Source organism: Pelodiscus sinensis, chromosome 2 (genome assembly GCF_049634645.1).
Source record: "Pelodiscus sinensis isolate JC-2024 chromosome 2, ASM4963464v1, whole genome shotgun sequence".
Taxonomy (NCBI): Eukaryota; Metazoa; Chordata; order Testudines; family Trionychidae; genus Pelodiscus; species Pelodiscus sinensis.
In genome coordinates this window covers 82,622,246-82,636,321 of record NC_134712.1, presented here as the reverse complement: position 1 = coordinate 82,636,321, position 14,076 = coordinate 82,622,246, and the positions used below count along the sequence as shown (strand labels likewise).

The 14,076-nt window shown below is 36.7% G+C and overlaps 1 protein-coding gene across 14 annotated transcripts in view; it reads left to right on the top strand.

Moving 5' to 3' along the window:
* EPB41L3 (erythrocyte membrane protein band 4.1 like 3) overlaps positions 1 to 14,076 on the top strand; it is a 207,961-nt gene that overhangs the window by 174,791 nt on the left and 19,094 nt on the right. For 7 of the 14 annotated variants that reach the window (XM_075920939.1, XM_075920937.1, XM_075920938.1 and 4 more), the window contains exons 12-15: positions 1,402 to 1,619; positions 11,240 to 11,293; positions 13,483 to 13,518; positions 13,669 to 13,734. In XM_075920939.1, the coding sequence (XP_075777054.1) occupies positions 1,402 to 1,619; positions 11,240 to 11,293; positions 13,483 to 13,518; positions 13,669 to 13,734 (374 nt within the window). The remainder of the gene's footprint in view (positions 1 to 1,401; positions 1,620 to 11,239; positions 11,294 to 13,482; positions 13,519 to 13,668; positions 13,735 to 14,076) is intronic. The other 7 variants (XM_006139003.4, XM_014581520.3, XM_006139002.4 and 4 more) reach the window with 7 other exon arrangements.

The window sequence follows — 14,076 nt, the reverse complement described above, 5'->3', positions numbered from 1 at the left end:
AGGATATCTCAAATGCTACACAGATGATACATAATGAAGACTACTGAGGTTAGGGAAGAAATCTGTAATATAAACATATTAGTGACAATCCCTTTCTTCTCCCCATGAAACGGATACCAACGGTGCTTATCATTCATTAATTTTGATCCTTCTAATTCTAATATGCTTCATGCTGGTTACCAAGCAACTAGTGACCTGACTGCTATGCATGCATCTCCAAGCACAAATTGCCCTCCTGTCTTATTTTATTTTGTTATTATATCCAAACAGCCTCCTCCCACCCTCCCCCTCCCCCCCACCGCAAAGGTCATCTAAGAGACAAGAAATCTGAAATGCTGTCCTACAATTGTATCAGGATTTGCAAGGTTTAAAAATGACAATTTGCATAGACATAGTGGGAATGAAAGGAGGGGTCTTTTGGCATTCATTCAGATTATCACACTGACATAGTTGTGTAATGAAAATATAACTGTAATATGTGGTCTTGCGTAAAATTCCAGGATCAGGGCTAATGTAAACATTCATATGTGCTAATCTTATGGATGTGAGCAAACCCTTTGGATTAGGAATTGCTTACATGTATAAAGTTATTCCTATGTAGGATCTGGACATATATTTATACTGTATTTGTTAATTTCTGCTTCTTCTGGAATCATTAATATGTTGAACTTTGAAGGCCATAAAATACTGAGAAAAGCCACATCTTGTTTGGCTTAATTACACAGATCGTCTCATTGACCTGACTACAATCTTTTTTGGCTATTCTATTTGTGAGGTTGGGGGCATTAAAACTGTCAGGTTTTAATTCTGGATAATAATTCCAGGACATCTGGCCCAGATAGATTGACCTTTGCTTTGACCCAGCATGGCCATTCTTATGTTTCTGAATCTCAGATGTTATGCGTGCCTTACGTCAAGAATGTTATTGTGTGTAATGCAATGCTGCTATATATAATGCATTTGATTTGCATTAAGTTATATTGTGACAGAGATTCAAAAAAACCCTTTGTTCCTCTACCCATGGCTGAAGTCATAGCTATTTTTTCCTTATATTTCTGGCCTACTAATATGGCAATGCATTAATTTCATTCAGATATTAAATCATAGTAAGCACTTTAACAGCTTATTAACAGTTTAAAATAATGCATAATGCATGCATTATGGAATGTAGTGTGAGTATACACATACATCTGAAAAATATGGTGTGTATATTATGCCTACACAACCCAGACCTTTAAAGTAAGCATATAACACTTTTATTTAAATATGTATGCATGTTTCTGGATTCCTGCAATATATTTTCTGCAAAATAATATTTTACTAACCCAGCTTCTAACTTTATTTAGATCTGCAGAACAAGCTACTTCAGACTTGATCTCTTTAAATTATATTTGCTTTTAGCATCAGTGAATGAAAACCATGAAATGTACATGAAGGATTCTATGTCTGCTGCAGAGGTTGGTACTGGCCAGTACGCCACAACAAAGGGCATCTCTCAGACCAACTTGATAACTACTGTGACTCCAGAGAAAAAGCCAGAGGAAGAAAGAGATGAGGAAGAGGGCAAAAAAAAGGGAGAGGAAATCACTCCAGTCTCTGCAATACGACACGACACAAAGGTAATATTTCCAGGTTTGCTATTTAACTAACCCAGCTGTGAAGTACTTGGAGTACCACAGTAATTATTAGAGAGCAATGAACTTCAGTAAGGATAAGAAAATTCATAATGTATGTTAAAAAGATTGCTTATTATATAGTTCTGGTACTATGTACCCTCTAGGCATGTATATGTGATGTGTTTGAAGTTAATTCATACTTTCTGATGTTCGGTTTAGAAAAAGTTTAGTTTATCACTCAATGTGATACGACTTTCAGCAGAGGATATCTAAAAGAAGCAGCATTTACATAGTATCAGAGGGGTAGCCGTGTTAGTCTGAATCTGCAAAAGCGGCGAGGAGTCCTGTGGCACCTTATAGACTAATCGAAGTGCTGGAACATAACCTTTCGTGGGCAAAGACCCACTTCATCAGATGCATGTATTTGCCCACAAAAGTTTATGCTTCAACACTTTTGTTAGTCTATAAGCATTTACATAGTACACTTTTGCTGTCTTTATTTGTTTTATTTATTTATTTTGTTCACTTTTGAATGGGCAACAATATTTTTCAGTGTGTGGTTTTTTATGTTTTTTTGTTTTTTTGCACAGTTCAGTGTTTTGAAGCATCACTGTTTTTTTTCAGGTCACATTCTTTATTTCAGCACATACTTAATGGATGCATATTCTCTACACCTAACTGTTCAGTACTAGTGTAGCATGGCTTTTTCTGGCTTAGTAAGGTGTTGGCTTCTCTTATGTAGTTTTGCACTGGAAAGCCCAGTTTCACTGACATTTCTCTACCCCTCAGTCATTTGGCGTAGATTTCTGTCATTCATTCTGTCCCAGTAACTCTGGAATTCAGCTTGCTCTGTTCTTGTTAAAAGAGTTAATCAAACAGAGCAAATGCTGAACTGATTAGCATTGAGGTAATAGCAGGCAGAATCAGGAAATAGACTGTGAAACCAAACAATCTTCCTATTCTCCTACATTAGAAAAAAAAATAGTGTCTGAAATATTTGCATCTAGGATATAATGCAAAGGGCCATTTCTTGAACTTTGGTCCATATTAAAGAGCACATTTTCAAAAGGGAGGGTGAAACCCAGCCTTTTTGCTTAGAAGCACAAAATCACACCTGCATTTTTATAGCCACAAAATGAATTATGGATACAAATCTGAGAGCCTGCACTTCTCATTACCTGAGATGTGCTTGCAATGAGGTAAGTAATTGGAAGGTCAAGTCCTCAGATACCTGCCATTAAGTTATAGGTGTAAAAATTCAGGAAAAAATGTACAAATGCAAATCATATAAAGAAAGACTATCCTTTAGAGCTCTATATTTTAAAAAGTAATATCTTTGTAAATTTTAACAAGGATTGTGAATGGAAAAGACTATATTGAAATTCACATGTATGGGGGAGAAGGGACTAAAAATATCCACTGGAAACAAATGGTGTCTCTAGGAAATTGTTAACTTATGTCAAGGAGGAGGGTGAGCTGCACTTCAAAGGAAACATATAGTTGGAAATTGCTAATGAGACTTTCAGAAGAACATTGTGATGTTAATTGAACTGCTCCCAAAATACATGATTTATTTTTTTTAAATAAAAATTATGTTTAATCAGTTAAGATAACTGTTTTTAAATATGAAGATCCAGTTCTGTTTCTCTTGAAAATCTGTTCAAGGGAGCTTTGTCATTGACTTAAATGGGAATTCAGATGAAGCCTGAAGAAGCAACTGGACCAATGTTCAATGTGATGCTTATTCAAAGAAATATAAACATTTGTATATCCCTTTTCAACTTTTCTGATAAGAAATTTTACAGTTTGAATTTCAGATTTAACTAGTATTCCAGGAGTAATTCTAAAAGTCAACTCTCCAAGCATATATATTAATTAAAACATTACTGGCAGAGGAGGAATTAATAAATTATGACTTTTGACTTCATATTGTAAAGAAATGTTTGTGTGCATATATCACATTTAAAACAGTAATCTCATCCACATTGAATCTGTTTGGCACTTCAGAATATATACGGACTTGAACATAAAATTATTGGCAGATCATTACAAAGGAATTCATTTTGAAAAGTGTTTAAATTTGATATTATATTAAACATGAGTATCTAAAATTGTAAAATGCTTTTACTTCAGTGTCTTTTAAAAAAAAATCTGGAATGCTGTGAAATTGGATGCGTCGTTACCTCAATTAACTGGAATCAGGAAGTGTGTAGTGATCCGTTTGGAGAGTAGGAAAATAATGAAAACAATCAGTAATTTTTAGTGTAAACATTAAGCTTAAGGGGTCTGTCCCTACTAACACAGTGGTTCTCAAACTTTTTGGCCCATGGCCTATCCCACTCAACACAGACTTTTCTGCGAACCACCATATATGATGACAAAATGGGTGCAGGAGGAGGTGGGGGTTAAGGTCTGGCCAGGAGGTTGGATGCAGGAGCAGGCGTAGGAGGGGCCTTGGTGAGAGAGAGAAAGCAGGTGCAGGCGGGGTGTGGGATTCTGGTCAGGAGGTTGGGTGCAAGAACCAGCTGGGGAGGGAGGTAGGGTGCAGGAGCAGGATGAGGATAGGGGGTCTGGGTGGAAGAGGGTGCAGGAATGGGCTGAGAGTGGGAAGTTCTTGGAGGGAAGGAAGATGCAGGAGCTGGCTGAGGGAGTAGGATCTGGGAGAGAGGAAGGATGCAGGAACAGGGTGGAGGTGCAGGGTCTCGACATAAGAGGGATGGAAGTGCAGAGTCTGGGCATGAGGGAGATGGGGAGTGCTTACCTAGCTCCATTCCTCCATTGGCCTCTTCCTTCCTCCACACGCCAGATCCAGCCTGCGAGGCTTGCCCTCCCCCCAGAGTGGGAAACCAACCTTGCGGAGGGGGGGAGGAGAGTTGTGGGACTGGAGCACCAGCTCAGCCTTCAGGTTGAGCCCACAGCCCACGTACAAGACAATCTGGACCACATTTAACTACTACACTACATATGTAGTAAGGTTTGTGCATGGTAACCAGTGATTACATGACCTGGCATTAAGACCCCTTATCTTGCAAATGACTCTGTGCAGGCAAATGCCTGTTGCTACATAGAGCTGGTTTCAGAATCAGGATATAAGGTTGTAAATGTATGTGAAATGTAAAAAACTAGTCTAGGGAGGAAATAATAATGGGCACAGTTTGAGATGTTGTCATTTGGGCAATGGAGCTAATTCTCTGTTCCATTTATTTACAGTGGGCCATTTTTAATTTGACCCAGCATGTCTAAAAATAAATCAACACTATTATAAAATGACTAGATTTTTTTTTAAGAATATCAGTAAGCATTTTACAAGGGAATGTAATAATTTCACTGCACGCTAATAGTGTGCATTCCCTTATCAATTCACACCCTGGGCTTATCTGGATGCCCTTCTAATATTCTTGCATTTTAATGAAAGAGTAGTAAAGCCTATTTATTCTTCAGAGTTAGAGCGAACTTTCTAGCAAGAGTATTGGCTGCATTTTTTGCCTGTGCGTAAAGGCTAATGAAATCACTTTTCCATGTAAACCCAGAAAAACTTGGTTTTGTATGAAATTCAGCCTTTACCCACAAGGTTCATGTAGTTGGAACAGTATCCAGTAGATTGTAGAGGCATTTCCTTGCACAGTGAATGAGGTGTTATGTTAAGGACGTTGCATTTGCATAGCCAAGGATCCCATTCCTCCTCTCCAGTCTGCTCCCAAACCTCCAGGACCTAGTAGCCTGCTTGGGGCCAATGCAGTTGCTCTTTCAAAGGGATATGGAAATCTTACTATGTATTCATGTTGCTTTTGGTGATGAAGGCCATTCCTGGATCTTCTGAGAAGTTACTTACAACTATTATTTGATTATTAGGCAAGGCTTCTTTACAGGTGGCCAAATTAATTATGGGCTTGGTGGCCCCAATCACAAAAGAGAAGTGAGACCAGAACTTTAAATAAACTGAGCTGATCCTCTCCTGTTGCAAAGCTAGCTAAGGCTCTGTCCCACGGTGTTCGCCTACCGTGTGTAATTTTTCTGCTGAGTTACCAGTTTTCCCAAAACTAGAGTATGTTTTCATTTTTAATTTTGGGTCATTATAGATACTCTGCAGAGGAGATTTGGGAAAAGACTTTCGTTAGTGTTGTCTTGGAAGACAGATGTCTAAATGCCATTTGTACTTTTAAAAATCTCTCTTTATGTGCCTAGTCCTTGCCCAGGATAATTTTCCACTGACTTGACTGACTAAGGATTTCAGGACATGTTATCATATGAATAGAGATTAGAAGGTTTTTTTCTTGTTTCAAAGTCTTTCTTTTTTTGTTTGGGGTTTTCTTTTGTTTGTTTTTAGTTTTTTATTTTGTTATCCATATATTTCATATTTGAAAGCACTTATAATGGTTATCCGCAGCATCTGGAGGTGCACATGGGCAAGGTTCCTTTAAAGGATTTTTATTTAAATCATGTATTACAGTATGTCTGGGAGACAAATGTTGAAGGAAGTTGCTTTTTGTAAGCTGCAACCCTCAATCATTAATAACTGGCATGCAGCGTGAGAATTCATATAATTTAACTCAGTGAAAAACTGTGGGGTTAAAATTCTGTTTTGTAAGTTTTGTATATATAAACACAGAAGAAAATTAACTAATTACAGTTTTCTTTTTGTCCTTTTGCTTCTGCACTTTGTTTGCTCGTCTTTCTCTTTCATCAGTCATCTTTGCTTGGCACTGATTCATTTCATTCCTCATCAGCCTCACAGTCTGGTCCCCATGTATCTTCAACAAAGCTTCGTAGGAGATGTAAGGAGAATGCTCGAAAATCATTAAGTTGTGAGTCATCTAAAGACATTATGCAAATGCACGGTGAGTCTGACTTGGACTCTGACAGGAAAGGAAGAGTTTGCTCTGCTGAACAAGACATGCCTTTTAGTTACAAGCAAAAAGCTGGTAACGGTGGAACACTGTTTTCCTTCTCCTTGCAACTTCCAGAGTCATTTCCTTCTCTCCTGGATGATGATGGCTACCTTTCCTTCCCTAATCTCTCTGAAACCAACTTCCTGCCTGAAAGTGTGCAGCATTACCTTCCCATTCGATCACCATCCCTTGTGCCTTGTTTCCTTTTCATCTTTTTCTTTCTGCTATCTGCCTCATTCTCAGTGCCATATGCTCTCACTCTCTCCTTTCCTCTGGCTATGTGCCTCTGCTACCTGGAGCCCAAGGCGGCCTCCTTGAGTGCTTCACTTGACAATGACCTGAGTGACAGTTCAGAGGAAGAGGTGTGTACCTCGGCATAGAACACACTTCTTTTTGTGTTCAGTGCTTCAGTCCTAAACAGTGTTAGAATGCTGCAATAGTGGTCCTACTTTCAGAACCTCATTTCTGTCTGTGCTGATATGTAAGAGGTTTTTTTTGTGTTGGGAGTGCAGCTTGGGTCCCAGGGTTAGGCACAACACTGTGAATGAGGTTCACTAGTTTGGTTCAAACTTTTATCAGTTGTGCAGTGAATTACACTTACGATTTGCCACAAATCAGCTCTAAAGAGCAATCGCTGAATTCTCTCTCTTTCTCTCTCTCTCTCTCTCTCTCCCACTCTCTCTCTCTCTCTCTCCCAATCTGTTTTTTTCTTCCAGTTAATACTATTTTTCATTAAAGCAAGTAGAATAGTTCTTTAAGTAATGAGAAATTAAGTATAATTGCATGCATAGTTACATATCAAACAGATAATGATTGGAACTATCCCAAATTTTGGGGGTGCTCAAAATCCAAATCAGAGTTAGCATTTTGAAAATGGCCTTTAATTTTTTATCAGGCCAAGCAAAATACTCAGTTCCTAATATTCCTAACTTTTGAACATCAAAGTCTGGGACTGGTCTTTATGGCTTGATCCTATCTGTACTATAGGTTAAGCTAATATCCCACTCAATGCATTTGACTGAAAATTAGCTTGGGCACCATTTTTTTTCAGTTGCAATGGCAGCATTGCTGCTTTTAATTAGCACTGTGAGAATTAGTCCTTTTTCTCAGTAAAGTGGATGGCTTATAACTAAATGCAAGTAAAGTAATTTGCCTGGTAACAAGAGTCTGCAATATTGGTGAGAAATTTTGGATGTAATTATATATCAGAAGAAGAAGAAAGGGAATCTACTTGATTGTGTAACAGACACAGAATAACTGGTACCTATTTTACTTCTGACCTTTTCTATGCCAACAGAGTAAAAGCATGGGTCTGGATTTTTAGAATCTTTAGATGCACAACTACATGCCTGTTTTGTCCAAACAATTGTACTGTCTTTGCAGACACAAATCAGGTAATTGCCTATATAAATTACCATTAGCCATTTATATATGCAATTATGGGACTGATTTGTATGAATATTCTGTTCACCTGAAGGTTTTTAAAATCTGTTCCATGATTTTCAGCAACATTTGATTATAGGATTGTCATTCCCTTTCCTGGAATGCCTGAGTTGCGTCTGTTTGCACCATACATGTTTTTCATATGTTCTTGGTTCTAGTGCTTATGAAAAGAACTGCAGTTTAGGATGAAAGGCATCCAAGACCCATTTTACTGTCCCATTTCATGTCTTTACTTTGAAATAGCATCAAATTTCAACTTACCATAGTTCTGCACTTGATGATTATAATAGTAAAAACATAACATATTGTTAATTATAGAAGCATAGTGTATAGCCAAAATAATAAGATAGTGTTCATATGATCAATTTACAAAATCTTCTTTCAGAAATGAGCACCTCTTTTGGTATTAGATGTAGCGGTCAAAGAGATTATCACCGTGAATACCATCAGTGAATATCATGTGTAAAATACACTTTGCAATTTAGTTCTTTTGTGACAGTGTTTACCCCAGAATCAGTACTTGTTTGGCAAATTACACAGACTTGTGCCTAATCCAGGGTGTATTTCTTGTTCAAATTATTGCATGAAAGTTAATGTTTTAAAGTTGGGCATGTCTGCATTACATTGGCAAAACAAATCACAGCAGTTATTGTCACAAACTAGAGGACGAGCAACTGAAGCTTATCAGAATTTAGCTATCTTTTTTCTTTCATATCCCCTAGCCTGCCAATTAGTTCCAGAAGCTGCATATCATCCAGAGCACTACCAATAGTGTATAATTTTAGCCAGACATTCTTTTAACTCTCTGCTCCTAATGAAATCTGCCTCGCTAAGTCTATTAAACCTCCATTTCACTGCTTTTTAATAATTTCAAATCTTTGACAAGTAGTTCAATTGTGTCTACTTTTAACTTCTTGGTGTAGATTTGTTTATTAATAGATTTGTCCATTGTGATTATATATTGAGTTCTATATTTCATTTAGAATTTCAAGTTCATTAGGGAAAAAATAGAAAACTCTCCATATGATCGTGTACTTTTCATTAACAATAGTGTACCCAATGAAGTGCATAGCATATTTAAGAGCTAAAATAAATATCCTTCCCCTGCAGACCTTATTCTGCTCAAACTTCTTCTTTGAGTACATTGTATCCTGAGACATGCTTCAGTGTCTCCTACTGAAATTTGTCTGTCTCTTCAAAGTCAGAATTTATATATCATTAGCTGCATGGTTCACACCTTAGGGGTGTGCCTACACAGCACCCTAAACTCAAATAAAATACACAATTTGCGCTACGCAAATTACATATTTTATCTCAACTCTGTTTCGAAATACCTTAATTTGAAATTTGGCACATCTTCACAATGCCAAATTTTGAAATAACGTACTATTTCAAGCCACCCTTATTTCGAAAAATATTTTGAAATAACAGGCGGCTTGTGTAGACATGGGGTAGCTATTTAGTCATGCAGAGTAAACGTACCCTTTGTGATTGAAACTCTTCACAGCCTTCTTTCCAAAGAGTAGCTGGTATAATAGCCATAATAATCTGTGCCAAAATCTAGCATCACAGTGATTTGGCCCCAGAACATTTTTTTTTTAATTTTTAAAAAATACCTGGATACATTTTATACAGATTTTAAGTTGCAGATGTAAATTGGATTTTAACTATACTATTTTAACTTAAAAACACTTTTGCTTACATGAGGTCTGATCTTTTAGTTAGTATAAAAATGAATGCCTGCATTATTAGCAAAGCAGCTACTTCTACAGAAACTTTTTAAAATGCTTTATGTTTATAATCCATTTATTTTGATTTATGAATTATTCTTATTCTAAACTTTCCTACAAAAAATAACCTATCCAGTCAAACTCACATACATCAGTTCTGACTATCATATGAATAATACACATTCTGTACCCTTTATTCAAAAGGGAATGATAGCCAAAGGCAATGAAGGGAGTTTCAGAAGTGACTTTAATGTAGTATTAAAAGTGTCTGAGACTGACAGAAGATAGGAAATTCAAAATTGAGACCTTCCATCCATACCTTGGACTGTGTTGCCCTTTTTCTCTTTCTTCATATTGATAAGACTTAAGGATGAAGAGCATTGTCTTAACTATACATTACCTGACTTTTATTACTGTGTATATAGTCTTATGACCATATATGATCCTTGGTCAGTTGATGATCATTCATTAATTTGTGCATGCAGATCAAGGGCAAGTGACTTAATGGTATTTAATGACATTTAAATTTTGCTTTTAAAGTCATTACTTTGATTTGTAGGTCTATTAACCATTTTAACTACCACCTGATAAGGAATTCCCTAAATTTGACTCTCTGTGTGTTAAATTATTGACACTCATTGTTTATTCCAAGGTGTACTTGATGGTGTCGATGTTCTACTTGTGCAGCTTAAAAAGTAGGGGTACATTAAGCTGCATAATGCTGTGCTTTGTTTCATTTTTACCACTTGTACTTGGTTTGTTTTGTTTTGTTTTTGTTTTGTCAATATTTTAATTGGAATGAAAGGAGTTTAACACTGTATACTTTTTTGAAATGGTAAGTTTGTTCCTTTTTAATGTTAGAAAGAATACTGGGAAGGTCTAGTTTCACACGAACAAATGGGTGTTGAGCTATACAAATCACATAGCTGGACTGTAGATGACTGATTTATTTGAACTCCTTGGTAATGCAGACAGCCTCATAATGTTTAAATGTGGGTACAATAATAAAATCTATACAGATGAGGGGCTGAAAGTCAGGTGACTGTTAAAGTAGCTTTTTATTTTTTTTAAAAAATTACCATCTTTTCTCCCTCCAACTACAAAATCAAAGACCACAATAGCTATATACACTAGCGTAAGCAATTGATTAACAGGATCGTATTTATTTATTTTTACATTGTGGGGGAAAAGTTTGTTAATTATATATATTTTTGCAAGGTTTTAATTTTTTACAAAAGCCACCTGGTTTTCTTAAGAGGAAAAAACCTGCGATTCAAATATTTTTCAATAATCTTTTGTTCAGCTAATAAAGCTGTTATAGTAACGCCAGTTACTGTGTACAGTATGCCCTGAGTCTACCTCTGAGTCTGTTCTGTTTATTAAATCTAGCATTTTTATGTTGTGTCTTTAAGTGATACATGGTTTAAAAAGCTATGCAGATGCAGTGCACAGGGATGTAGACTTAGCAATTCAAGCTGTGATACACATTTACTGACAAGATGGGTTTGTTTGTTTATTTCTGCTTACCCTTTGGAACCTGGTTACTTGTGTAACAAAATAGACTGACAGTGAACAGACGGACACTGCAGCTGATGGTGAAACCACTGCCACAGAGGTTTGTATAGTCACCAGCATGTAGTTACCAAAGGATGTAGCATATAGTGTCTCCTCCTTCAGATCCTGTATGTTAGCACTATTTGTGCCTCTGTTGCTGCAATTTAGATACACTTTGGGGTATATGTGAGTTTATTTGATCCGTTACATTTCAAATATTCATTCTAGATTAATTTTAATTTGGGTTTATTTTGGGAAGTTCTATTAAACTATTTTTGTGTATTGTGTAGATAGCAGATGGTAATAAAGTAGCCTGAACAAATGCTGCATCCCTGGGCTGAAATTCTGACTGAGGTTGTAACATTATTTTTCAGAGAAACATGTTAAGGAGAATTAAATGTATAAAAATGAAAAACAGACAGATACTGAAAAGTTTCTGCTGAGACAGTTTCTCTCCCCCTGGAATGTGCTCAAGTTTGTTCAATCATATCTGAGATTGTACCTTGAATTCTATTCAATGTGTATTATTTTCAGAGGATGAAAATCAATAGCTTAGGCCTCTTCCTCCAATAAACAAAAATCTTAAAGCATACACAATATAGTAAATACACTGAATACACTACATTCAGCCTGGGCCCAGCTCCAGGGAAGAAGGTAGAAGTTCTGTGGTGTCAGTGGACTTGCAGTTGCATACACCACAGCTGAATTTGATCCCATAGGTGGTAAAACTATAGAGTGCACGTGCATTATTAAAGGTTTTCAAAATGAGCCAATCAATATTTCAAATTATTATAATTAAAATCATCATGAGGGAAATATTCTATATGTAGCACATCAGTGGCAATCAGATCTTGCCTGTAAATACAATAGACTTAAATTGAGTGATAAGTTTAATGTCAAAAATAGAATTTGCAGTTATTTGAACAAGTTAAGAGTAAATTTTAAAATATCAACAATAGCAACCCTAAAAACAGCAGAACCCTTTATGGAACTGCAATATTATGAATGCTAAGACAAATCAGAAAAATACAATTATGCGTTAAAAGGTTAGATAGGAAATACTTATTTTAACCGTGCAGAAATGGCAAATTGAAAACATTTAAGCTGCCTTTTTACGGGTAGAAATTTTGGAACCCTAAGTTTGGGTTCCCAACTAGAGGTGTATTGTTACGGACTTGATTTTCAGAAAGTGTTGAGCACCTAACACCTATTGAGGGTCGGATTTTAAGTTGGGAAATGGCATTCCAGAATGCAGTTCCTATAAGTGGATCCAGAGACAGTAAATATATATTATAGCTAAAAGGGGTGTATAAAAGCCACTCGCTCAGGCTACGTTTTTCTCACGCAAAAACTCTTTTGCGGAAGAGTTCTTCTGCGAAAACTCCTCCAGAAGAGAGTGTCTACACTGGCACGTGCTTTTGTGCAAGAGCATCCTTGCCAGTGTAGATGCTCTCTTGCGCAAGAAAGCTCTGATGGCCATTTTAACCATAGGGCTTTCTTGCACAATAAATTCATGTTGCCTGTCTACACTGGCCTCTTGCGCAAGAACAGTTGAACAAAAGGGCTTATTCCTGAGTGGGAGCGTCAGAGTTCTGGCGCAAGAAGCCCTGATTTCATACATTAGAATGTCAGTTTACTTGCGCAAGAACACGCTGCCACTGTAGACAGGCAGCAAGTTTTTGCCCAAGAGCGGCCACTTTTGTGCGAGATCGCGCCAGTGTAGACACAGCCTCAGAGAGAGCGAATGAATAAAATTAGTGAAATAATATTTTGCAGAATTAGATGATGCTCCAGTTTTGTAGGCAGCATTGTGCACTGTTCCCTTGCTTCCAAGTTTGTAGGAGACTGCTAACAGACCTTTATTCATCACTTTTAAACTCTTGGTTTCATGTAGATCTGAAGCTCTTACTATTAGTATGGCAGTATAATACAACATTAGATCTCTGTAGGAAAGTCTGAATGCTGTCTGATAAATGATAGAGAATCTGTGAATATTTGAGGATACACATGTACAGATAAGTGAAGCTTTTGCAGCCTTTTTTACATTTAGCAAGTTTAGAAGAAGGTTCTTGTTTTAGATCTGAGAACTATGAAAGGTTGGGTTGATAAATGTGTCTAACTGTTTCTCCAACTCTCTCAATGGAAAGAACTTGTCATATTAGTATTATAAAACATACATATCAGCTTTTGTCACCTTTCTCTGACTTGTGTTGGTAAGGTTTTGTTTTTAAATCTTTCTTATGCTGGCAGTCGGATCAAGAAGAAGAAGGAGATCTCAAGGCACAGGTACAGAACAGAAGGCAATGCATGTTATTTAATTGTGGGTATTCACATTGTTCATATCTCTCAGCATGCCATTTGTCAAGCATAGAACAACATTTTGTATCCTTTGAATATTGTGTCCCTTACATTTCCCTTTCTTTTCACTTCTTTCAGAATAGTCTGATTAAGCGAATAAAGGGTGAAAATGTGTATGTCAAACATAGTAATCTTATGTTAGAGGTTGGTATTGGTATATACCAGTGCATGTATTGTACATGTGTGTTGGTTTTAGTGGTAAACCTGTGGATCTGCACTATGATGCATGAACTGTGTATTCCCACCAGCTAATGAATTAAATTGCTATTTTTTCTCAGATTATGATGGCTTTCTCTACCTTGTTCAATAAATATGTGTGTATATATGTTAAAAGTCTCTTTATCAGGTATAGCTTACAGTGTATATGGGTAAATTTAGGAGTCTCTTGCTGCTCACATGAACTAGATTTTCTGTGCAGTTATCCTTCAAAGTACCACATTTTCCACAAGTGTTGTGTTAGTGCTGTGATCCCTGATCCCCTAAAAT